The 26989-nt window shown below is 40.5% G+C and overlaps 1 protein-coding gene across 1 annotated transcript; it reads right to left on the bottom strand.

Annotated features, from left to right (window-relative positions):
- Positions 1 to 836: 836 nt before the first annotated feature.
- LOC125778074 (uncharacterized) lies at positions 837 to 26917 on the bottom strand. Its single transcript, XM_049454361.1, has 4 exons — positions 26647 to 26917; positions 25812 to 26434; positions 25351 to 25751; positions 837 to 1038 (listed from the first exon to the last, which is right to left on the bottom strand). The coding sequence occupies exons 2-4, from the start codon at positions 26412 to 26414 to the stop codon at positions 837 to 839; spliced, it is 1206 nt and encodes a 401-aa protein (XP_049310318.1). The 5' UTR covers positions 26415 to 26434; positions 26647 to 26917.
- Between the last annotated feature and the right edge of the window lie 72 nt (positions 26918 to 26989).

The raw sequence follows: 26989 nt of genomic DNA on the forward strand, positions 1-26989 counted from the left end.
GTGTTTCTATTGTAAATATAAGTTGCAATCTCTGTGCTGATCTGGATAGTCCTAGTATTTTTCTAAAATAAAAACCAAACAACTTTCGATTCGAATTTCCAATCGTGGTGAGAAAGTGTTAGTATTCATCCGGTGCAGCAGTAGATACCACAGAATAAAATAAGTACACAATAAAAACAACATAAGCCACAAGGCAATAGCATTACTGGCTGCTAACACAACAAGAACAACAACAAGTGCCAACCCTCAATTGCCAACCACCAGTTTACTGACAGACTCTCTGATGCTTCGACCATCACACTGATTGTCATTCCGACAGACCGACAATCAGCGCACTTTCATGCTCAACTATGCGGAGTAATAACAATAGTAAGAATCAAATGAAAAGCAGAGCGTCAAGCAGCGCAGCATAAGAACGAAACAACAACCACCGAACGAGCCCCTTCAGCCTTTTGCCACTATTCGCTGCGCAAAGGCAACTGCTCAGCGAAGTTCTGCCGAACTGCAGACGAGACAAGCAACCAGGCAGGCAGCCAGTGGCCTACAGCAGGCAACGAAACAGCCAGCATAGCAGCATTTGGTTTGTCACTTTATGCGCCAACTCGTTGTGGCCCTTACTTGATATGCCCTTCCACATATCTATTCAGCACGAATGCCATCCACCTCCTTTGCCCGCCGCTTGTGTGTACGACTACTTGACGTTCGGTCGTTTGTTCGTTGTGTCAGTCGCACTGCCTGGCTGTCGCATGTACATAGTTTATTGCTCGATTGTTGTTGTTGTTGGCGCTAATATGAGCTCTTCCTAGCAGAGCGCTAGCCTCTGCCTGCAGTTCTTTTCACCATCCACTATGTTCTGCCACTTGAATTCTTCCACGCTGCTGCTGCGCTGCCTGTTCTGGCAGTGTTGTCGCTGGAAGTTGATGGCTGCGGCTGAGACGGGCGGACGCTGTGGCAGTGGCAATGCAGTGGCTTTGCCTGCAGTGCATCGCATTGTTCTCATGACCAACTGCCGACTTCTGTTCGCCTGTTGGCGGACACCTCAGAAAATATCGAAATTTCAAATAGAATTCCCACGGCCAGAATTTTCCCACAGTGTTTTAAAGCGGCAACGGCAGCAGCGGGCTCACTCGCTCGTCTGCCCGCACGCCAGTCCGTCCCACCGACAGTCTGTGTGCCAGCCCGTCTGTGCCTTTGCGGTAGAGTCGAGTAGGTAGCGAAATGTTGTTGTACTTTGTAATGCTGTTATTGTTTTGTTATTTTATTTTTTTCTCTGCCCATTTCTCTTCCATAACACGATCTGATGGAGCTGGTTGTCTGTCAGCCGGTTTAGTTGTTTAGTCGGAAGGTTACTAAAAGGCCATGGCGAATAGGCGGATCCGCACATTGTTCGGTGCGACGAGCAAAAAGGACGGACGGTTGGTGAAAAGAATCGCTAAAGCAGCAAGAAGCGCTCATCGTCGGTCTTAAAAATTTACAAATAATGAATTGAAGACGTTGCCTACAACAACAATTGTAACTTTTGAGTGTGTGTGTTTCCAAGTATGTTGCGTGTAGCATTCCAAGCAGCATCAAAAGCATAAACGGCAGCACCCGTGGAGACACATGAGGCAAAAGCGACAGCCAACAACAGCAACACTATAACGGAGCGACTGGAATTGTTGTAGCTATGTAGCTGTTGGATGTTTATTTTTTGTTGTCATTACTGTTTTTGCATAGTTTACCTTTTGCTGTTGTTTTTGCACTCACAGCTGCTTTGAATGTCACATGACTTCATTGGAGTTTCGTCTCGACTTTGACTTCGTTATAACATTTTTTCTACTCTCTAAGGGAGGAGGGACATCTACAGTCAAATTATTATAGTGTATGTTGTTAAGATCTCTTTTCTTTTTGATCCAAGGTCTGAATCGAGGCTGGTTTGTCCTCATAGACTTAAGACTTTACACATCCCAACAGAAAAAAACGTCTAATGGTGTGACATCAAGCGATCTTAGTGGCCATTGATTGATGCGATGTGTAGGAAGTGGCGTCGTCTGGTTGAAACCAAATATCGCCGAAGTTACGAACTTAAATTACAGGCATCAACTTCTCGGTTATCATGGCGCGAGAACGGCATTATTATTTTTGAAGAAATACGGACCGATGATTCCACCGGCCCACAAACCACTCCAAGCCGTGGTTTTATTTTAATGAAATATCAGAAATGGGTCTCATCGCTGAACAAAATTTGACTCGAAAAATTGGAAACTTCTTGGAACTTTTCAACAGAGAGCGAAGCGATGTCGCTTACTAAAATAGAGCGGCTTCAGTTCTTGCACAAGCTGTATTTTGTATGCATTCGATTTAAGATCTCGACGTAAAATGTGTCAAGTCGTTCCATACGTCAGTCGGAGCTGGTGAGAACGGCGCCGAATCGACTCTCCAAGGTCTTCATGTACACTCTGTACCGAACTTGTAATATTTTATGTTGAAATTTTGACTTCCTAACTGGTTTGGTGAAATTTGTCTCCTAAACCATTATGTTTTGTAGAAAAATGTTGTTCCAAAGGGTCAATTGATGTTTTTTTTATGTAAATCAGATCAAGGTCGCCACCGAAGTTCAACAGTCTGGTAACTTTTACTTTGAAAGTTTTTAATAAAGACCTAAAGGCAACTCATGCCTACTTTAAATAAGTTCCCGACTTATATGCACTTCCACGCAAGGATTTCACATTTTCATACACATACGCATGCATTCCTTGTTATTTGGCCAATAGCCGCTTCATTCATTCGAGTTTTGCACGCGTTACGCGACTCTGACGGCCAAGTGTTGTCTTATGGCCGATACTACAATTTCCACACTGAGTCTTTCTACTCCATTGCACTTTTATTTTACCATTTAACTCTTGCTTTCTCGACAATAATTTACGCCAATCAGCAACGCTACGCACATGTCCAGCTCCATAGCCATCACAGACGTCAACAGATCAGCACACGACATCACATCACATCAACTTATCAACGCATCATTTGAACGCCCGCTGGGGCAGGTCATCAAAGCGTTGCTCCGACACGCCGGTCTGTCTGCCCCACGCTCATACACATATGCGTGCGTGTGTGTGTGTGCTCATGTGTGGCAGTTGCATTGTCGCTTATGCTTTGCCCCCAATCCAAGTTCATTGTTCCTAAATGTGGCAGGCAGCCGCAACAACTTGCAGCACTTGCACTCATCACTCAAGCAGCGCAACGCTGGGAGCCATGTGCATGTTGTTGTTGTGGCGGTTTGCAATTACACAAAAACTTGCCGCCTCTTGCAATGCTATTTGTATTTGTTTTTGTTTTTATTTCCACCTATTTGTCTTGTGTTTGTGTGCGGCTGCGTGTGAGTGTTTCGGTATTTGTGTGTGTGGTTTCCTTGGCCTGCATGTCAATAGCAAAACAACAACACTAACATCCGTGGAAAAGAAAAAACTTAAAAAAAAAAATACAAGCGCCAACAACAACGCAGGCCATCGGCAACAATGAGTACAATCAACTAGTCAACAGTAATGAAAATGTAGAAGGAAATAAATAAGATCCAACAGCGGATAAAATCGGCCTTGTGGCCTCCTCTATTGTCTCTAGTGTTGTTGTTAAACAATGTTTATGTTTTGTGCAGTTGTTGCTGTTGGTGGCATTATGAATGCATGTTGCATGTTAGAGTCGCTTGAAGTCGTTGCAGCAGCGCTTTCCAGCAGCTACCGCTCGATTGTTTACGGTGTTGCGGTGTTAACTCGAGACTGGCATTGTTTGCGCATAAAAGACGCTCTTTGATGGCTGTGCTTGGTTTTGCTGTCAATTATTTATTATTTTTAATTTTTTTTTGTAGTTATTAAGGCACAGTAATGGACCGACACAAATGAAAGCTTTGGGTGTAGCGAAATTCATTAACACATCACCAAGTGACCTGACCCCGCACATCATCATTTCTTCCTGACAATATTTCACTACACGAATATCTAGTACATATGAATTTATTTATAGACTTACTAGCGCATCTTCAGATGTTACAAAGGGAGTCAAGTTGGTGTACAATCCCATCACTAGGTTAGTCTGCTGAGGAAATCTCATTAATTCCCAGCTTTGGTGAGAAACCCACTTAACTTAAATTAAATTTATGCGAGACCTCGTAATAGTAACCGAAACTTGAACTTTAACTATTTATTAAAAACTTCTTCGTCATTCGTTTCGTCAGGGCTTTTACTTGGACACTTTATATCCTCGATCTGTTGTGGTACCTAAAACTGATTGATCATAAGACCATCAATACACGGCAAAGCGCTTTGAGCCGAACACAAATTTGTTGAGACGGCTTAAGTCAGTTTCAGCTATATTTTCTGGTTCGCAGAAGATAAGATTGCTAAAATGTTTCAACCTCAGTCTTGCAAAGTGTGAAAAATAGAAGTGGAAGCGCCTGGATGTGTTACCTTCTTTCATTTAACATTGACAACGTCAGACACTATTTTTAGCCTTACCACATGAATGCCTATTTTACAATGCCCAATATGATCTACTACGATTGATCACCATGGACTTTCGTCGTGGATGGTAGAGTTCAGTAGATCTCTTGCAGTCTACATTAGGCCAGAATGACCGCGAAGTTGCACAAGAGCGCGTCGTCGAATGCTAAGCGCATGCGAGGTCCTTTGGTCTAGTGCTAGAACGGTAAACGACAACGGAGATCCAAATTGTTCCTATTCTTATGTTAACCTGCTTAGGGTGGCTTCACTAGCGATTCCGTTATGACAGGATACCCAAGGAAGTCTTATGATGACGAGTAGCTTGATGTTATTTCTAGGACAAGCACGCCTTGACAGACTGTGAGCGCATAACTATCGAGCTAAGAGCTAAGATTGATGAAGAGCTCCTCACAAAAAACTGCCCTAGTAAATTAAGATGGGACAATTTAGGTGATTCTAAGATTCTCTGAGGAAAGCAATAATATAAAATAAATTAAGGAACTCATAAGCTAGCTTCAATCATTATTGAACCACCATTTTGTTCTTAGCGACGTGCTTGATGCGCCTGGGAGACGGTATTTTGGTCTGCTTGACCGTTGTACATGGCTAAAGTAATTCGTGCTCCATGGTAGGCCGAATTCCAAAGACGATTTTCTTTGATTTCTCAAGCATTTTTTGAACAATTTAATTTGCTTAGATTTAATTTTTTTTTTTAATTTTTACTGCCATCAGCTTGGACATCTGAAAGTGTGAGCTCTTAAGTATTTAAGCCTAGTTCATGCAAGCGCGGGACAATCAAGACAATCAAGAAAAAAGTGCTGAAATGATTCCAACTCATCTTTTTAGCTTACACCTCTTGCAGCTGACGTCAGGTAAGATTCTCAACCTTGCAGCGTAAACGCCGATAGAACAATGTTAAATCACAACGAGGGGAGGCCAGCCTTACTGAAGGCAAAGAGTCCCCTGGATCGCTTTAGATCAATCTTGGGCCCAAAAGAACCTTGAGATAACGCATGAACCGATGATTGCGCAGCGCTGGCAAATTTTCAAGAAGCCGAGCTTTCCAATAATAGAACACACGAGGGTGGCACCTACCCGTTCCTATTCTATTCATAGCGGGCTGGTTATCCTTTCTTGTCAGCTCATCAGTTTTACAGTTGCTGGTATTCTTTAGCCAGTTCTGAATCCACGGTTAGTGAGCTCAAGAGTGAGCTATCAGAGTGGAAGTCACTTTTCTGAAGGAGGCTCTGACCAGAGCAGTAAATCTACCACTGACTTAGTGGGAGCGAAATCCGCTTGGAAATACCTCAATAGTCAGGCAGTCAGAAACTGAAATTGATACAGAGTGCCTGTCAATATATTTCTCCACCAACCTTCACCCCTAGTTTTGACCAATCCTAAAACTAACTGTCCTTTCCTCCAACGTCTTCTACACACCAAAAACTCCCTCGCTGGTATGTATATGGGCGGAGAAAATACGGTCAGAGTTTTGTTTGGCGACTCCAAATCCGTAATAATCATTATGAAGGCAAAGTGTGAAGGGATTTGCCAATGCTCAGACACGTGAATATTTAGAAACTCAGATCTTTGAGTCTGAAGGTAACTTTCGCGACCATACACTTCCGTCGACATCTACATATGTGCAAAATGACATTAAGTGTCATAGTTAAAGAAACCGAAAATATTGATGGGCGGCACTCATTATCATAGCATGCAAACTGAATAATCAAAATCAAGTTCTTTTATGGAAAACTTTGTTTGTGAGAGGTATTATAAGGGTTATCGAATTTTTCTTTGTTTTATTTAAAAACTGAAAAGCGCACGCCCTTCATAAACATATTATTGCATACCAGTTTTTTATGCTACTTGCTAATCAGCTTAATTAAAAGCAATTAACCGCTATGAATAAAATTTACCCTTTTGAATATTTCCACCCTCTATTTTGCAACATATCACATTTCAAGGACGGTCATTGCCTTCGCTGATAAAATAAACCGCCACACATGTTGAAATATTTCGAACAATTGAAAAATATACATACTTACGCGCTAAAAAGAGACCGTATTATGCGGGGCGTAGAAGATAATGGAAAAGAATTAAGCAAAAAGTAAATGAGTTTCATATAATCCTTCAAAGAGTCTTCAATGATTTTCGACTAAACCCCATAAATTATGCTGAGACAGTTCGCTAATCTTGATAAATATCAGCATACATACTGCAACCACCACCTCCCTGCTGTTGGTGTTACAACAACATTGAACTTTACTACTGCGCAATTTCGATTGCAGCATGCTACTTACTCCACTTTCCAGCATCGATCCAGACAGTTAACCTCATTTCGTGTCACCTTTTCAAAGTTCATGCAACAGGACAGCAGAAATACGAAAAAACGTCTTTGCCTTTACATATTCCATATTGACTTGCCAAAATAATTATGTGTGTTATAAGAACAAACGGAAAACGAGAGCATAAGCGGGCCATCGCCTTCATAAAATGGGGCAAGGGGCAAGTGTAAGATGCAGAGACCAACTCAAACGCGCTCGCCTGTGTGTACTGAAACGTGTTAAGTGTAACAAACGTGCCACCCCGAAACTTTTGCGCAATCGGCGGCGAAAATTTGGGTTGGCATAAGCGCAAGGTCTCCTCCGGAGCGCACTTCAAGGAGCAAGTAGTGGAAGGAGCATTTTAGCGAAAGATTGCGCTTTTCGTTCCATTAAATTATATAAAATGTTTAAGGCCATCTGTAGTGGTAAATGCAAACGGGGAATTGTTGATTGTATACTACTCCGATACGGCGTGACAGTGGTCCATATTTAGCGCTAGTTCTTTGGGGGTTTACGTAAAATTTTAACATTTATTGCATACACTTCTTGGTTTCGGGGCCGAAATAAATTGAATTGGACTTTTTGCGAGGCCAGTTAGTATGAGAGTCTTTAAAGTCGCCATCTAACATACGTCGCCGTGAAGTTTTTGAACCCTGTAATTGCTGGACTCTTGTGGGTTCCACTGCCAAGCGAAAATGAGAAGTTTTCGCATTTTTCTTGCTCAGTCGAAACTGTACTCCTAGTGAGTCCTTGATTTCAACGATTTTTCTGTAGTGCCATACACCAACAAACACGAGTTCACGAGCTAGCCTGGGCATTCGTCTCGGGGAGCAGCCTTGTGGGTTCCAATAAAGAGCAGCTCGGCAAATCCTCATCAGCTTATATGCAACGTGTATGCCCTAGCCAGCCGAATCGTCTACTTTTGATTGTTGGCTCAAATAGGTAGTTCGATGGGTTTTTCCAGTAGATCTTGATTGGAGGTTATACGAGGCCGCCAGATTCTTAAAATTCCGATAGCATGGTAGTGAGATAAAGGAACAAAGCATTATTTTATCATGAATTGGAACCTGTAAGTTCATACTTTAGACCATACTTTAGAGGACATCGTTCAACCAGCTTCATTTCGGTGGTAAAAATACTTCAAATAGTAATATATAACCACCCCAACTAAAGGCAGTTTAAAAACATGCCGCAACAAGGACAGTGAACTCACAAACGCTCACACCGCATGAAATGTCAATACACATCTTTGTACGCTCATCTTCCACAACTCTACTCCATTCACTGCATGACCATGAACTTATCAACTCCGAGGCGAATGCCCGGGCTAGCTCGTCGCCTTCGTGTTTGTTGGTACGTTGGTATGTGGCACTACAGAAAAATCCTTGAAATCAACGACTCACCAGGAGTGCAGTTTCTATTGAACAAGAACAACGCGAAAACAACTTCACATTTTCGTTTGGCAGTCAATTATATGTATGTATAGTATAGTCTGCTGGCAGTCGCCGGAGCTGAGCTGAACCCAGCATGACTGGTATTGCCACTACAACACTTGTGCTGATACCCAACCCATTTTTGATAGCAGCGAAGACAACAGCATGCAGGGGCTCGTCTGCACCACTGGCGATTGCATGTTAGAGGAATAGAGCAATGCCAGCGCCTTCTTCTAAGGTCTGCAATTTAGCAAACATGCCTGTTGACTGCAAGCCACTTGCCTTCAACGAGGCTGTGCTCTTGGTGTTGCAGGCAGAGACCTTACTTTGAGCAAATGTTGCATTGATTTGTCAGTTTGTATGTGGATGGCCATATTTATCTTAGTTTGAATGTGGGTTATATTGTCGCTTGTCTGCTGTTCGTGCAGACTTTGACTCCGGTTCTGTCCCGTTTGGTAGTTAATGTTTGTGCCTTAGTAGAGCTTACGGGCTTGCTGCTTCAAGGCCATCTTTGACAGCGCCTGTGCTTCGCACACGTCATTGTCATTGAACTTTGGCCATTAGATGTCTAGGTCTGCGTACGCCAGTGACGGCATGTCGAAACATACTTATTGGCCAGGTTAAATGCGTTCGTTGAAGCGCCAAATTCACGCTGAAATGTCTGGCTTATTTCAAAAAAGTCGTGTGTTTGCCTTTCGTGTCAATGAACCAACGAACTCGTGGCGAATTTTATTTGCTTTGCTGAAAAAATCATAAACTAATATATATAAAAGAGCCGAGGAAGTCATGGGTGCAACCAAAGACTGCGTTAGACCACTCAATAGAAGTTTTGGTCTAGATTTAGTTTTGGTGTTTTTAGCAAAGACACATTAAACCTTCAACAATAGAGGCTAAAGCAATTGGTCCTCGACGAAAGTTGATATCATTTGCGAAAGTAGTCACGATTTTCGAAAGCAAAACATTTTTAAAAATTTATAAGTATAACTAATAGTTTCTCCTCCATAAAGGCGAAGAGGCAAGTCAGACGGCTGAAAATTTAAATAGTATTTATGATCTTGCTACTAAAACAGCCTGTACCGCGCCATTTGGCTTTTGTTCATTCCATTCTCTTAACATTGATATCACAGATGCACCACGCTCTGACGCGCCTCTGAGCCCGTCTACAGTCAAACTCTTAATTCGGTCCTATATTATAAATATTTAGATTGCCTGAAAGAAGAATCGTCTAGAAGTCGTTAGCATGAAAAGAATTTTGTTCCACTAAGACAACACCAGGAAATACGCATCCCAGCACGGGGCGCTTGGTTGGGAGGTTCTTATGTATCCACCCTACAGGTCGGGCTCAAGTGATTATTTATTAGCTGTTCCTGCCTATGGCAAATAATTTTGCTGTTCCCTAAAATAAAGAAACAATCACCTAGAAGCTGTCAGTTTTGGCCAGTAAAAAAGAATTGTGTACTATCAAGACAGCACCAGGCAAGATTCATCTCAGCTCCGTGAGCTTTATAGTTCGAATCATGCTGATGAATATTACCTGTTCCTGCCTATGACGAATGATTTTACTGCTAAAAAATTATCCAAAGAAAAGCTCGTATAAATCAGCAATTCTAGTTTATGCCAGTAGGGAAAAGGGTTTCTTTAGAGTTACATCAAAGTGTTTTATGCTTTACTACAGACCACACATTTTCGATAATATTCAGGTCCGAGCTGTCAATCCAAGGACTTTGTTCCCATTTCAACCTTGAATTTGAAATTCTTAGAATTATCTCAAGTTTTTGAAAACATGTGTCTAACTTACACAAGCTGCTCGACGCCAAGGTACAGCATTGTCCTGAAACAATACATCCGGTATGACTGCCGATAACTCCTCTATTGTGGGATCAACTCCTCCCAAAATAATTTTTTCTATATTTTTTCGCATTCAAAGACTTTTATGAAAGATCCAACCCTTTGATTTATGACCGCTGCCCAGTTCATTATGTATAGAGAATGCTTTACAGTGTCCAACACATTAATCTGAAAAGCATTCTGCATTTCTCGGTCTTACTCTATGGTCATTATCAGCTCCGATAAGATTCATTTTGCATAAAGTGGAGACTATAGCATTTTCCCATTTGCCGGTTCGGTAGGGTTCCAATATACTTATCCCTTACAAGTTAGTAATGTTATATTGTACCTTCTTCTTAATAATAATAGCCGAGTTTACAACAGCGCGCCAGTTGTTCTTCCAGCTGTTTGGCATCAATAAGAGAAAACCTTCAAAGCTAAAGTGTTCTCTTTCATCCGGACAACATGATCTAGCCAGCGCATCCGCTGTCTCTTGATTCGCTGAACTATGTCAAAGTTGTCGTATATCTCGTACAGCTCATGGCTTCATCGACTGCGGTATTCACCATTGCCAATGCGCAAAGAACCATAAATCTTCCGTTCGGAGATGTCCTTCCCGATACTGATGGAGCTTTTGGTACAGCTCAACGTCAGTTTACGCAGGCATATTAGTTTTGCGGATGATACCAAATTCAGATACATATAATGACACAAAGGTAGCTTCTCTTCGTACGTTAAAAGCAGTTATGAAAACGAATAGGTGGTAAGTGTCGATACTCTTTTCACGTCTCTGTTCCAAGATTTGGCGCATGGTGAATATCTGGTCGGTTGTTGATTTTATAGGCCTAAAACCACACTGATAGAGTCTAATCGGTTTGTTGACGGTGGGCTTTAATCTTTTACACAGTAAACTCAGTATAACCCTATATGCGATGATAAGATAGTTTATCCCATGGTGGTTGGCGCAGATTCTGATGTCTCCCTTTCTGTGGGATTGGGCAGAGCACACTAAAATTGCAATCGTCGGTCATGCTTTCATCTGACCACATTCTACAAAGAAACTGATACATGCTCCTTATCAGTTCTTCGCCGTCGTGTTTGAATAGCACTGTTGTTCTTCAAACGGGTAATTGCTATTCGAACCTCTTCATGGTCGGGCAATAGAATGTCTGCTTCATCGTCATCGATTGGGGAATCGGATTTGGCTTCACCTGGCGTTATGCTTTTACTGCCATTCAGCAGGCTGGAGAAGTGGTCGTTCTATAATTTTAGTAGGCTCTGAAAGTAAACGACATATTATACCCAAGTATTTATTTTCATAACAAAGATATTGAATAGCCAATTTGTCTTTTTAAATATGTATGTACATACACGTTGTTGTACCTCAAAGTAATAAAGTCGTAGACATAACACATTTCTACTCAAAATACAAGTACTCGTCTGTACGTCAACAGATCACTCAATACACACACTCGAATTCGCATTTAGTATGTACATTCACTGGCAATATCTCAACCGTAATCAACTGCTCCAACTGAATCGGGTAGCCAGTGGGCGCACGAGGTGAGCGGTGGTTCACCTATGCGAACGGATTGAGTTGAGAGTGGTAAAGAAAGAGCAAACAGATACCCGCGTCATAGCGAGGCTGGCATATTTGTCGACTCATTGCTTGGCGGCACACGCGAACGCACTTGCGGTCGGCGCTGTTCGCCGGTTCGTTTAGAGTGCCACGAGTTTTGCGCAAAATTGTTTCACTACACAAACAAGCACAGGCACCCCCAGCCGACGGGGCGTACGAAATTTTTTCGAAATAACCAAACGCATTCCAAGCAAACGGCCGCGCGCTCTTGAAATATAATATTGTGGTCGCGCAGTTGGCAGGATGGCGCTGTGTGTCGCTGCAGCGCGCCTAAACATTTACCTGGGGGAGCAGGGGCGCGTTCTGATGGAATGCTGAGTACGAGTATATTGTTTAGATGATGTGTTTGTAATGTGAACCGACGCGGTGTGTGTTCGCGTGGACAGCGTCAGCGAAATCGCTCAGAACGTAGGTTCCATCAGCCACCTACTGAACGAGTTGACTTGCTACAAGCTGACTTGCAAATTGATTTAAAACCCGTCTGGCAGAAAATAAGAAATTAATTACAACTCATTTTTCGACGCTTGGTTAGTCAACGCAGCGCGCGGGCGCGGAGTCATAAATGTCGCTTATTTCTGCAGCCACACAGACGCGGTTCAACGCAGTTCAGCTGGAGCACCTTCTTCTTTGGGGGCAATGGACACTAAATGAGGCGTTAAATGTGTCTCATTATTTCGCTGCACGGCGCCGCGCTGATGTTGAAGGACGCGCCGCTTAGCGGGGATCATGTGTCAACACCCCCACTGCAGGTGTTCGCCCCAATGTGTGCATTTACTACCCCTAACGATCTCCATAGACCGAGCTCCACCGTACTAATAAACGCAGCTTTGTGCGCTAATCTCAAACTCCCTTTCCGCTGACGTCTACGTAGGTGACTGCGAAACGTAGCGAAAAAACACTAAGTCACCCGAACCAGCGCGGTAACGCGGCGGTAGCAGCGGCGTTGGCGCAAGCTAAACCCCTAAATCCCGCTCGCTTCACATCGCAACGCTGCGCGCACAGCGACCGCCGTAAGCGGTGTGTGCGATGATGCCAGCGAGCGCATTTCAATCGCTTAAACTAGAGCAGGAAGAGCATCATCTAGACCGGAATAGTAGCAGGCTTGCAGCGCGCAACAGCAAGTTGCTGCGGCCCAGTAGTCGCACTTCAGCGAGCAATATTCGTTGGTAAACATTTTAAACGAAACGAAGCAAAAATCAAAACAAAAAACCAAATTATTTACTTGCGCGTTTTCTCAGTCTGTCTCCTCTTTCTTTTAACATTTGTCCGAGCAGCAAACCAAACACTTTATACACGCACACCATTGTACAATTGGCGCTCTGTGTAGGGAACTGAGCGTCAAGTGATTTACAGGTAGGAGCATTTATCGAATGCCAGTAGGAAAGTGAATACGTCGAAATTCAATTGATATTTTTGATGGATCATAGCTGATATATGTGTATTAAACAACTAAAAGTGGTCGCCTGCTACGACCGGAGTTACGGACGAACAATTGTCGGTTCTCTCACAGTGCATTGGTTCTGGACTCATACCGTTTCGCAATCCTTCACCTGATTTGGCCGAAACTCAAAAGTCGCCGTTTTCATATGATTGGAGAAGTAAAAACCGAATAGGAGGTCTTGAAGACTATACCTGAAAAAGATAAACCCGAGTGTTTTGAGGACAGAAAAAACGGTGGAAAAAGTGCGTTTTATCGGAGGCTTGTTACTTCGATGGGAATGCAATTGACTTGGAACAGTAAGCAAAGAATGTACTTTCTACAAACCAATTCACCTGACTCTTTGACCACAATGGTATATAAATACATATGTTTATTGCAAAACCAGTGTTATAAATTTTGGGATTGACATTACAGTACATTGTATTAATATTCTTTTCGGTATTTCAGTGAGCCTTTTTGACCAACAGTAATAATTATAATTTTTATCACAAATCCAAATATGAGGTTGATACCGATGAAATTGAACAGACGCAGCTGTGAAACTTATATTCGTTTTCAACCTCATGCCTCATATCTTTCATGAATTGATTAAGATTTTTCAAAAGAATATTCTTATTGGGTACTTTTCATTCTCAATGGACAAGAAGTGAGAAATGTCATTTGGTATTTGTTGTGAAAGAGTGCGCTTGTCCATAGGAGCGCTGGAAGTTGGTGCCATAAATATGCTGTGTAGTGTTGTGAGCGTTATAAAACAACGCTGCCTGTGTACACACACACTCACACAACGGTGAAGCTAAGAAGAAAGGCGAAATGGAAAGCAAGAATGAGCGATTGCGTTTGCTGGAGAGCACATTCAGTTATTATTTCTTTCGTTAAATGTGCTACGCTCGGTGTTATGTTGTTGCTGCTGTGTTTGGGGTTAAGATTGTTGCTGGAGTATTTGTGAGTGTGGCAAAACGACACGCCTGGCATAGCGAACGTGTAACACCATACAACAACAACAAGCACAACGCGACGACGACACTTCTCCACTCAGTTGAACTCAGGCAGCGAATTGCAACCACCAACAAATAGAGACTACCGAACACCGCTCTACAGCAGAGATTACATAGTATCAACCAGGCCAGGCCAAGTCAAGCCAAGGCAAGCGAAGCCAATGTACAACAACCGAACGTCAGTATGAAAATGAAAAGCGCGTAAACAGGCTGTTTTGTCTCCATTTGCGCAGTGAACGCGTTACGCGGCTGTAGTTGAAATCGAAATACAAACAACAAATCAATCCTATTCCATTTTACACTCACCACGCACAACAAATCGCCAGTAGTAGCAAACGAAAAGGCAGAAGCAGCAGCCAGTTATAAACTGAGCAAAATCCGGAAAAAATTTCAGGCTACAAACAAAATACATTGCGTGCGCTTACGAAACGCGTAAAACTAGTGAAAAATTGTTTTGAAAATAAAAGTAATGATGAATAGTGAAAATATTTAAGGAAATTGTAAGAAAAAAAAGTTGTGGTTTTGTTTTGTGAGTTTAGTGTGAGCAAAAGGAAACTGTGCGAAAAGTGTTCGGATAAGCGAAGTGGACGCGTTAACGCAGTGCCAAAAGTGTTGTATTGTGAAACCGAAAAAGGAAATGTGCAAGTGCCCGTTGATGCCCCGCAATTAAATCCTCTGCAACGCTCCTCCAGCTGAAAAGTCAAAAAGGTAGCTGTCCTCGCAGTGGTAGTGAGCACGTTTTTCTCCATTTTATTGTCATTTCTCGTTAATGTTTTTATTCCAGTATTTTTTTTTGTTGATTGAAGAGTTCAAACATCACTGAATATTGTCTACTTGTTTGAGTGTGTGTGTGTATATGCCTGCGCAAGAAGCAGGAAGTGAAGTGAATGCAAAAGAAATGTAGTTGAAAAGGGAGTAAAAATAAACAAATGAAAGGAAGACACAGATACCAAAATATTGACAGAAGGACATTTTGGCAATTGTGTGCTCTTGTTGTGTATTTCTGTGGCACCTTTGTTCAATTTCAAAAAATAGAAAAAGGTTGTGTATGTGTGATTTGAATAAAAAAATGCGTCTTTCGTTGTAGATAATGTCATCTAAAAATCTTCTGTATGAGTGTCAATAGCTGCTAAAGGCCGTCAATTTGGGGTGACTTTATGAGGATAATGCCATCAAAACTTTCACATTTTAATTTTATTCTAATGAAAGTAATTGAATATATAATATGATTTTAAGAAAACATATTAACTTCCACTGCACCGAAGCTATAATACCCTTCACAGCTGCACTTTGTACAGCATAAAAGAGTATGAGAAGACTGTGGCTGTGATTTAAAATAGCATTCCCCGAATTCGACTCTTCATGTTAAAAATTGAAGCTGAATTTTTTTTAAGTAAATATCCCAAGCACTTAAAGTCAGCGGCATCTATATACATACATATATATCTTCTTAATGTGGAGGACCTCTTCTATCTGTGCCTACCCATTTTAACACCGAAATTGGGGGATGGCATTCTAAATTCACTCAAGACCGTTGTGCTGATTTTGTTCGGTCAGTTTGTATTACAACTATATGCTATAATTGTCCGCTATACGCTATAATTGTCCGATTTATGTATCTGAGTTTAAACGATCCCTTAACTGCACGAATGCACTGAGCTCACTGGAAGACAAGCTCCACCTAGACTTGATCTGGGTTTCCGGCCACAGGAACATTTTCGGCAACGAAAAAGCAGATGAGTTGACAAAGGCAGGAGCTTTCCTAAACGAATCCGAGTAGAGTGGATAACAAGTCCACTAGTATCGATCAGGAGAGAGCTCAATACACAATTTCAACGATTAGCAAACAATAGATGGGAAAATACATATAACAAAATGCAATATAGCTAAACAGATATGGCCACCATATGACAAGAAAAGAACTTCTTCTTTACTGGCGTAGATACCGCTTACGCGATTATAGCAAAAGAAGCAAGAAAAGAACTAACGACTTAATAAATAGGTCCAGGAACAGTATATACAGACTAAGCGCTACTATAATAGGGCATTGGCCATTTGGAGAACATGCGTCTGAAGTGGGTATGCCGAGGCAGCGAACTAGTAGGAAATAAGGAAACAATTTTCCACTTTCTCTGTGAATGCCCAGCCCTATCGCAAATCCGACACAGAACACTTGGAATCCATCAAGCACCAAACCTGGAATGGAAGCATATTGGACATTAGTAGCTTCATCGAAACCACAAAATGGTTTGAAAGAGAAGATGAAACGTGATAGCAATAACATAAAGGTCTGCGACTAGTGCACCAAAATGGAACAGCTAGTGATTTATGCGCCCGAAATACAACAGTACTGCTCCTCTACCTACCTACCTATGACACCTGTGTCCTATAGTGGTCCGATATCGGCGGTTGCATCAAATGTGCAGCTTTTTGGTTAGAAAATACAAGTTTCGTGCTATGTGCACTGTTCTGGGTGAAAAAACAATTGTATTTGTAATATTTATTGCTATTTTTTATTGTGGGAGAAGTATCGAAGCCGAAGTGCAGAATATTACTCTCAACTCTCCCACTGAATCAACGGTTAATTATTACTTCATGGGAGGGACAGGACATGTAATTCTCCTCTGTTGTGCGGTCTGATAGACGCCTAATCTGTTAAAAAAGTCTCAGTTATATACTGACGCTTCGTTAAAAGTTTTCCATTTCTCAGTCAACTAACACATGAGTGTCGTTAAATTATAGACCGTAAAACTACGACTCAGTGTAGTTTTTAGTTTTTTCCTTGTATTTGAAAAGCGAGGACAACAAAATGATATATGTTCAGAGTCTTCTATATACTCTGTACACGTCGGACAATTGTGAAAAGGCACCCACTTCCACTAAGTATTTGAGCCAGATGGAAATATATGTCCCCATGTCGACTGTCGATTCAAGGGAGGATGTCCGGTGTAAGTCTGTGGGTCCAGCGCCCTTGGGACAAGGAATACACTGCTGCTGCCACATTTTGGTACTCTTTCCATCTCCTCTGTTGTTAGGAAACGCATTGTGAAACCACCGCGACTAAAATCGCCTTATTATATTATATTCTATCTGAACCATCCCATGCAATACAAGAAATTTTATCTGTGTAACCTCCGAGAAAAAAGAAACCCTAGAGGGCTAGTTGTGTTTACTTTCCTATACAAAGCATAGAAGATTTATAGTCTACTTTCCTTTTATCTCTTGACAGCTTCAGTATTGTTCATTGTATAATGTTCCTAGTCTAATTTCCTCTTTTTGTCAAGTTAGATCTTAATAAGATTGTGGTGATATTTTTTTGTTGTAGTTACTAAAAGTTGAGATTCGAAAACTATGGTATTTTATGTAAATATTACTTATGAATCAATATAAAATACTCATCTTTTATAAATTTTAACTTTTTTCAAACCATTTTTGGTAATCTAATAGGTTTTATAGGTGATTGCATCTAGAAATGGTCACAAATTGTGTTAGAAAATATCGAAAAATTAATAATTTTCTCTCACCTCGTTTTCGCGCCAATTACCTTGTACAACAACAAAATTCAATTACTACAAAAATAGCAACTAATATCGTTATAAAATAGAGTAAAACGAAGCGCTCAACGTATTTAGTCAACGCCACTCGGCGACGCTGACCGCACAAGTATTCCAACAAATCAAATCGCAAAATGTGAGTATAAGCAAGCATGAAAATCCATCTTAGGGATAGATGCCAAGAATTATTAGAAATTTATGCAACTGCCGCCACAGGAAGCGTTCTAAACACAGACGGCACACAAGCATAGAAGCTGTCGTTGCTGTAGGCGCAGCATCCATGAGCGTTCACTCGTTATTACGCTGCTGATGCAATTACGAGAGCGACGTCTAGACGATGACTACGCAGGAGCCCGCACATCCTCACACTCGTGTGCTCTCTCTGCGCCTTAATCCCTTCCTTTTTAGGTTGAGTCGCGATAAAACTAAACGAACAAAAGTGCATACCTTTTTCGTTCTGTATATTCGTATAATATCTTCATATATACAGTCATGGACAGAGAAAGAGCACACTGTGATAATGTAATAAGAAGACGTTTATTAATATAAATAGAAAATAAATTAAATGTTTTCATAAGAATCGCATAATTTGAGGTTAGGTCATACTGGCTGGCTGTCACACCATATACATAGACTTACTCTTCCTTAGTAAAGTCAGTTGGAGATTCAGTTTGAGTTCAAGCAGTCGACGCTTTGGGATCCTAAGAGCGACTTGATAGCTAAGTTTGATACTTCGTCTAGTTCCTTGTACTCCGAAGCTCCTAGATACATAAGACGAGTTCTAGATAGTGCCGATCAGAAGCATAGGAGCTTTTCCTGCGTCTTTCTCATGCATTTTACCCTGCACTTTCGACATGCATCGTCGTTACTTGTGTCATCCAGTCACTAGGACAATAACAGTCCTGTAGTCCTTGCGAGACCTCATGATCTTGGTAAACCTGAATGTCGAATAATACTTTTGACCATCTCTATTTGCTATTTCGTTTCTCGAATTCCCTTGTGGCCGGGAACCCAGTATATAAACAGCCGCTACGTCTAGTGCCTCCATGCTAAATGTGATGTGAGATTATTGCCTTAATTACCGCAAGGCGAAATGATAAATCATACAAAAAAATCCAATACCAATGCTATTTTTCTGTCCTTAACTGTAAGTATGTTTCATACACATATAGAGAATTTGTTGTTTGCCTAACGACTTTTGAAGTTGCATTCGCTAGCTTCTTGTTTACTTTGCTTATCGTCTGACATCATCGTTCCTCATACTGTTTCTGGCTCGGAAATGCTAACCTTGTCGTTGCTGCTGCTTGTGGCTCGTGCAATCAATTTATATTGCAACGCAACTTAACTCGCTGCTCCTACTTCCTCTCCTTCACTCACTCACTCTCTCCCTTTTTGACTGCTCTTAAGTTTTAAGCATTGCCATTTTCAAATTTAAATGTGGATGTGTTTCGTCTCAATATCCTGTTTGCCGCCGGCGCATAATGAAATGGCAATCACATTATCGCGCTTCTCCTATTGCAACGCTTAATCCATTCGTAGAAGTAGGGCCCACCCACATGATGTTTATGTTGGTGTACTCACTCCAGTTTTTATGGCGATTCTGACACCACTCGCGCAGAAGGCATTAACTATTAGACTGAGCACATGAAGAAGAAACATTTGCAATATTTACCCAGTAGGAAAAACGGCTGAAAAGAATGTGAAACTGTTTCTCATATATGGAGCTTCTATTTTTACATAGAAGTATCGAGCAAACATATTTAAAAATACCTGTAACCTTTACATTTTAGCGCGTGATTTTTACGAGAGAGAATCACTAGAAAGAATAGAGTGATATGTAGATAGATCTAACTTTTGAAAGACCCAAATACAAATTTTGAGTATCACAAGTGGTGTATTTATAAACCAATTTGATAAAAGTGATTTTCCTCCCTTGATGAAACACAATATTTTGATGCAAAAATGCCGCTGACAACAAAAAGGGAGAGCTCTGCGCCATCGGAGTGATTGAAAGATGATAAATTTCATACGAAACATGGGATTACTGAGAACAATGAATCCTCAGACCTCGGTAAACTGCGCGTTGGAAATAATCTCCGAAATTGAGCCCTATTTTGATGTAAAATGTCTCACAAAATCACTACAGACTGATGTGCTACTAAGAGGAACGGACGACATTGAACACAGCGCTTAGGTGGTAGTCCGACACTTAAGAAAAGAATGCTCTTCAATCTGATCGCCCTAAAATGTTTTCATGGAAAAGGAGATCTATAATTTCTATCTTATTTCATTCGGCCCAAATTTGTTCCAACTGGGACATCGTTCCACTAACAAGCATCGAGTTCTAACCCAACGAAAATATAAACAACGTCATTTATACACAGCTTGGGCGACATAACCACCACTGCCCAGCCCACCACCCAGCGCGCAACCACAAACAACTTCTATATTGACACTAAGCAACATAATCATGGCTTGACATTCATTTCGCCATGCGATTGCATTCGATACCCTCAACAGTCAGCAAGAACATCGAATAAATTTGAAAACTCACTCCAAGCGAGCGAGTCACTCATTTTGAAATGGCTCGCTCGGTCGTAAATTACAAAAATCGTGATTTTATTTGTCAAAATTTGAAACTTATTTTACCAGGCGCCCAAATGACCACAGGCAGCGATCGCTCAATGGTTTTAGCAGTGCGAATGCAAAGAGTGTTGTTTGTACTCAGCGTCCTTCAGAGTGCACTCGTCCAACATACTCACATTCGGTATCATATTGCTGTGTATATGTATGTATGTGTTATTTTGCCTTTTTGTTTTGTTTTTGCTCTTTTGTGTTGGTTCATTTTAGTGCTGTGACTCTGTGAATTCGTTTTTGAAATATTTTCGTCTGTTTGGTGGAGTAAATATGGGCGTACGCACAAGCGCGCAATGAAGGAGCCATTCAAACCACTCATTTAGTGGTGTCTAATCATCTATACTTATGTATACATATTTCTACGTTGGAGCTTATTGAAATTTGTTTCAATTAATGGCGCTAATAAACTCTAATACCCATCGTAGGTGCATTTTTTATAGTTTAGAAGGGTATAAAAAGATCTTTATTTTGTTCTTGATCGGGCAGTTTGTATGGCAGCCATATAGCCACAACATATCCGGAGATTTTAGCGAAGATTTTGACAAAAATCCATGAAGATACATTGTCAAATGAGTTGACAAGTTTTCCATAAAGGGACTTGAGTTTGATCGGTCAGATTATATGGCAGCTATATGGTATAATTAATCGTTATTTCCGACAAAATAGCAACGTCTTGGAGAGAAAAATACGTGTGCAAAATTTCAGAACGATATCTCAAAAACTGAGGGGTTATTCGCATATATAGAGATGGACGAACAGACTGACATGCCTAAATAGACTCAGATAGTAATTTTGGTCATTTATGTATATATTTGATAGGGTCTCCGACTTTCCTTTAAGGCAAACTTAATATACACTGCACAGGGTATATAACGGAATCGGTTACCATTGAAGCCGAGCTATTTTGTTAGAGAACTGCACTCTTCTCGGTTTGTTGAACAAAATCGGTTTCTTTGTAGAATTGCTCAAATTAACTTTTGAATATTTATCCGATAACTGTGCTACAGTTTGTCTTGAGACCTGTTTTAATAGCAAAAGAAAATATCAGATTTCAATTGAAAAATATTTAAAAGTGTTATTAAAAAATTAGGGTATCCAATGATCCAGGTTATTGAAATTATGAAAACAAACAAGAGACCCTTTAACACTTTTTCTTTGAGCTGGCTTTTCAAATTTAGTAAATTAAGCAGGCGACATAGCCCTTTTAACAATGATCGCTGAAGCCCTCAGCGGCTCAGTCCACCCTTACAGACAGAAATTCTGTCCTTCGAAATAAAAAAAACATCAAAGAAAGGAGTTTTCCTAGACAATATGGATCAGTTGATGGTGTTTCCCACATAAAATAGCTTCGCTGAAAATCCATCATGTCTTCATATGCGAAATGGAATCGGTCTAACTTTCCCAAAAACTCGAGAGCCACAATGTATGGCTGTGTAGAGTATTACTGATTACTTAATTTTTGGATAATTAAATTTTATTGAAACTCAGTTTTAGTTTGATAGTTGATAACGCCTTGAGTACGCAATAAAATAGAAAATCATTGTTTGCACAGACATACTTGAGAAATCTTATCGCTTTAACAATCTTAATATGATTTTCCTTCGGCTATTTGTGTTACTAGAGCGCTGATTAAATTCCTACAACTCTTTTTGTGGCTAAAATGTGGGTAGTTACATAATGAATGTGGTCTTGACATAATTTTATGAATTAATTTGATCTTGACATGGTTTTATGAACTTGTATAAATCTTCTTCTTCTTCTTTGGCACTATTGACCCACCCACGGTTCTGGAGCGAGAGAACAAAATGTCGTCAGTTATCTTCATCCTTTGCGAGGTCACACCAGTTGTATATTCCAACTGCAGCCATTCGCTATACAATTTGTTCTGCCATAAGACCATCCCGTGTCTGCTCAGTCCACCCATGCATCGCGAATCGTAGGAGCTTTTCTCTGCAGCATCATCTTCAAAGCGAACTGGATCCGCTGGATTTTATGCGCTTAACCATATCCCTGTCGCAGTAAATCTCATCCAGTTCGTAGTTCCAGATTCTTCGATACTCATCGCTCCCGCGAATGGTTCCAATGATCTTGCAAAGAACAGTTCTCCTGAATGTTCCAAGTACTTTTTCATCTCGGTCGTAACGATGCATATTTTTGACCTTTATAATGGGACGGGAATGATGACAGACTTTTGAGTGTAATTTTTGTATGTCGAGAGTCCCGAAATCACTACAATTATATACTATGTTTCGTATTTCGTTAGAACTTATTACAGAAAGCTCAAAATTCATACCTATCTAGTATACAAATGTAAATGTAAATATGTAAATTTCGTTAGGCCCCATATTTAAACAATTTTTTGCAAATATTTTCTCACGCAAATATGTAGATAATATAAATTTCCGCTCAAAAGAGTGAGTAATTATTTCGTTATTGATAATTACCCATATGAACATTGCCGGCAACACGCCACTTAGCACCTGAATATTTACTCGGCTGACAAATACTTGCAACCTCTTCTGTTTTGTTTCCAAAGGCCACTCCTACACGCAATTACTAATATTTGCTGACTAACAGGACAAATTCTCGCCAATAGTTTGGGCGCTGCGTTTAGTTATAAAATTCACGAGGCCGCTCGAAGAAAATTCGGCTTTGTGCAGCAAGCATTACGATCCGTGGGTAAGAGCACAACCAAATTTAGACACAAACCCACATTCAAGCAAACATACATACATACATTTACATAAACAACGCAACAGAATTGCGTTCGAGTACGCATGAGTGCGTATTGCGCCAAGTTCGCGAGGCTTTACACGCGCATGTACATATGTATTTATGTGTGTCTCAAACTCTGTAATGATTACTTGGGCAACGGCTGCGATTGTGCGTACGCCGTCATCAATGAGTGGGTGGTTGGTCGTGGGCCATGAAGTGGCACATAAAGTGAAGCCAGCAAACGCTCGATTTGCCAAGGCAGCGGTTTCTAAGCGTTAACCGTTAAGTAACCAAACAAACTATTCGATTTGTTGGTGACGAAAATGGTTTACTGCGCCTTAAGTGGAGTGTTGCGTAATGAAATATTACGTCGTTTTTGCGTATGCTATACTTACGGGTCTTGGTATTAAAAAGAAAAAACATGAAGTTTTAACACCCTGAAGGAGACGTCACAGATCCTGATTGGCATGATGAGCATAGACAATTTAGCCATGCCCGTCTGTCTTTCCGTCAGTCTGTCTACATATATTTACGTGAACTAGTCTCTCAGTCTCGAAATCCAATGCAGAATAACTCTTGGTGCTACTTTAGACTGAGTAGGCAATTGAGAAGAAAAGCGTTCCCTCGACGAACAAAGATCAAACTCTACAAGTCACTCATCAACTCCGTCCTGCTATATCGTACAGAGGCATGGACTATGACGACAGCTGATGAGCGGGCGTTACGAGTATTCGAGAGAAAGGTTCTGCAGAAGATTTGCGTATTGACAACGGTGAATATTGGAGTCGATGGAACAATGAGCTGTAAAAACTCCTTTGAGAGTATTCAACGCAGTAGGGGAGACCGGGGTACCTGCGGCACTTTTTTTTTGAACCTGGATATCTCAGAAAATATCCAACGAATCGAAACTTATATAATCTTGAACGAGTCTGACATTATTTAAAAAGAAGATGTCGGTGAAACTTTTCTTGAAATTGTAGCGGAGACAAATTTATTTAAGGTTAATTGAAAATAGTCAAATCTGCTGAATGTACCCCGGGGCGGGGTAGCACCGGCAATTGCTGGGGAACCTTCGTCGTTCATGTGGTGAGATTTAGTTATTAAATAAAAAGCCCTTTTTTAATCTTTTTACGTTTTATTAAATATAAAAAGATAAACAAAAAGCATATTTTATGGTACTGTAGTTAAAAGCGTTGCCTCCTTGGCTTTTTTTATTAAATATAAAGAGATAAACAAAAAGCATATTTTATGGTACTTTAGTTGCCTTCTTGGCTTTAAAAAATATAAAGTTATTTGATGTTGAAGCCACTTAGATCGAGTTCAAATATATATTTAGTGCGACTACGTGATGTTGAAGCAGGATTCACCGGGTTAGGAAGTTTAAATATAATTTCGCTTTTCAAAACCAATGATATATCCTTGTTTTCGGGCTTGACAAATATAGGCTGCAGAACATCAAGTTTCCTAAGAAAGCTAACTGTGAATGTACATTCACTAAGTCTCTCAATGATATCAGCAACATAATAAACTTTTTGTTTACAGGTTTGAAGAGGTGCGACAAGAACATAATCTCCCACATTCAGTTCGAAGTTATCAGTCAATTCATTATTTGAAAAATTCTCCATCTCCGGCGTTTCTTTGCCACCAACGAAAGATCCAACTGATTGGTCAGTGTCTGCGTATTCAACACTTATGTTACTTTCGTCAGAAGAATCAATATCATTTCTAACGGAAACTTTAGGCTTTTTAGTCTTCAGCTGGATTTTTTTTATAATATTTTTAGTATTTTTGTTCTTACGAGCATTTTTTTTACTTAGAAACTGAATGTTTCTTTTTGCTGTTTGAGAGTTTATTGTGGACGCTTTTTCTTCCATCCGTTTTTTCTCACACGAACTAGTCAAAATTCGAGAGCAGCCAGATCGAGCAGTGGTTTTAGAAGCATTTAAACGGGAAATGGGACGAATTTGTTCTGGTGTTCGGGAAACAGGTGCACTAACACTTTCATCTAGCTGAAGTGGGTCTGTAATATTAACAATATTATCAGGCTGAAGCAGAAGAGGTTCAGTCAAACTATCCTCATCCGTATGATCTGCCGGAGCGAACTCATCTTCGCTAAAATTTTGGGAGTTGAAAGGATATATTCCTGTTGACTGGAAACCACTGATTATATTTTCTGATCTGAATGCTCTTTGAAATGGTAAGATAGACAGGTGGGCAACTTCGTATATCGTTATTCTCTTTCCTGGATTGTTTGTCATAAAATCAGTAAAAGACGTTTGAAGAAATTTTTTAAATGGTCCGTAAACTGACACGTTTAGTGGCTGGAGACGGTGCGAAGTATGAGGGGGAAACGACAATAGATGTATTCCATTATCCCGTGAATAATTGATGCAGTCAACGCTGCAGTGAGATGAATGGTTGTCGAGAAGCAAAAGAATCGGTCCCTCTTTAGAACATTTTGTGTTATTTTGAATGTGTTTAAGAACGTCTATAAACAATTCCGACATCATGCAACCACTTTTACTGACTAACCCGATAGACCCCGAAACACATCCATTTAAAAATTGGGAACTATTTCGTACGCGTGGAAAAACGTAAGCTGGTGGAAGCCGATTTCCACTGGCGTTGATTATTCCTACAAGGGTGACCAAACTGCCTCTCTCAGCTGAAACAGCTTGCCCAACTTGTCGTTGACCCTTCGTTGCAATTATCTAAAAAGCACCTCGAATTCGTTAAACTTTATAACTAAAATCGTTAATTAATTCACAAACCTTTGGCGAATCAACGACGGTCGTAATACCAGTTTCATCCAAATTGTATATATCATTTGGTTGAAATGAATACTCCTCATAAAGTTTTTTTAAGTTTAAATAAAATTCGTCGACAGCTTTTTTTGAGAAACCTTTTAGTCTTGCTAAACTAGTTCGCTCTGGCTTACGAAGAGTTAGGCTCGAATTCCGTTTCATAAAACCATATAGCCAATCCTCCCCAGCTTCTTTTTGAACATTCCATTTTTCAGGAAAGTCTTTGCCGTTAGCGACAGCGTATTGGTATGCCAACTTCTGAAAACTTTTATATGATAACCCATATTGATAATAACAACACTGTTTAATGTAGTCCACTAGTTCGATTTCTTCCTTCATCGTAAAAACTTGTCTCAAGGTAAATTTTGACTGGTAAATAGCATCTCCAGCCGTGTGACCGGCTAAAGGATCTTGTTTCTTTACTCGGGATTCGATGGTTTGTCGTTTTAAATTATATTTTTTACCTGCAGACGTTGGCGTTTCTACACCGTTTAAGACATCTGCAACTGCCTTTCTCATCTTGCTTTCGTCAATATTCGATTGTGTTTTACGCTTATAATTTCGAACCATTTTTCACTATCTATATAAATCTTAAAAAAAAGAAATTATACGGGGCACCTTCGGCGAACTTGTATTTCTGCCCGGGGCACATTCGGCAAAAATATAGGTTCGCTGAATGTGCCCCAACACAAAACGCTGTATCTACCCCGGACATTCCCATTTTCGTTTTCTCTATTTTATTTTAAGTAATTCACTCTTTTTATCCCTTAATCACACTTTTTCACAGAGTTAACATTCTCACCTTTTAGTTTTGATCAAAGTTTAAAAAAACAAGTGAAACACAAAAAGTTTAATACACTTTTATTTTAGAGTCGAAAACACTATCAGCACTCCCGAAAACACAAAAGCACATGTAAATTTGTCGAATGCATAGAGAGAGATGTGAGACTACAAATCGATATTTTTTATAAGTGGTGGGTAAGCGTTCGCTATTTTATGGTCAATGCAGCTTGTTCCTTCATACCGAAAACGCGATTGCCGAATGTACCCCAAAGCCGACGCTACCCCGGTCTCCCCTACCCGCCGGGGGAAGCAAAGGAAGAGGAAAACCTCCACTCCGTTAGAAAGACCTGGTGGAGAAGGAC

The sequence above is a fragment of the Bactrocera dorsalis genome, chromosome 1, assembly GCF_023373825.1.
Source record: "Bactrocera dorsalis isolate Fly_Bdor chromosome 1, ASM2337382v1, whole genome shotgun sequence".
Classification (NCBI taxonomy): domain Eukaryota; kingdom Metazoa; phylum Arthropoda; class Insecta; order Diptera; family Tephritidae; genus Bactrocera; species Bactrocera dorsalis.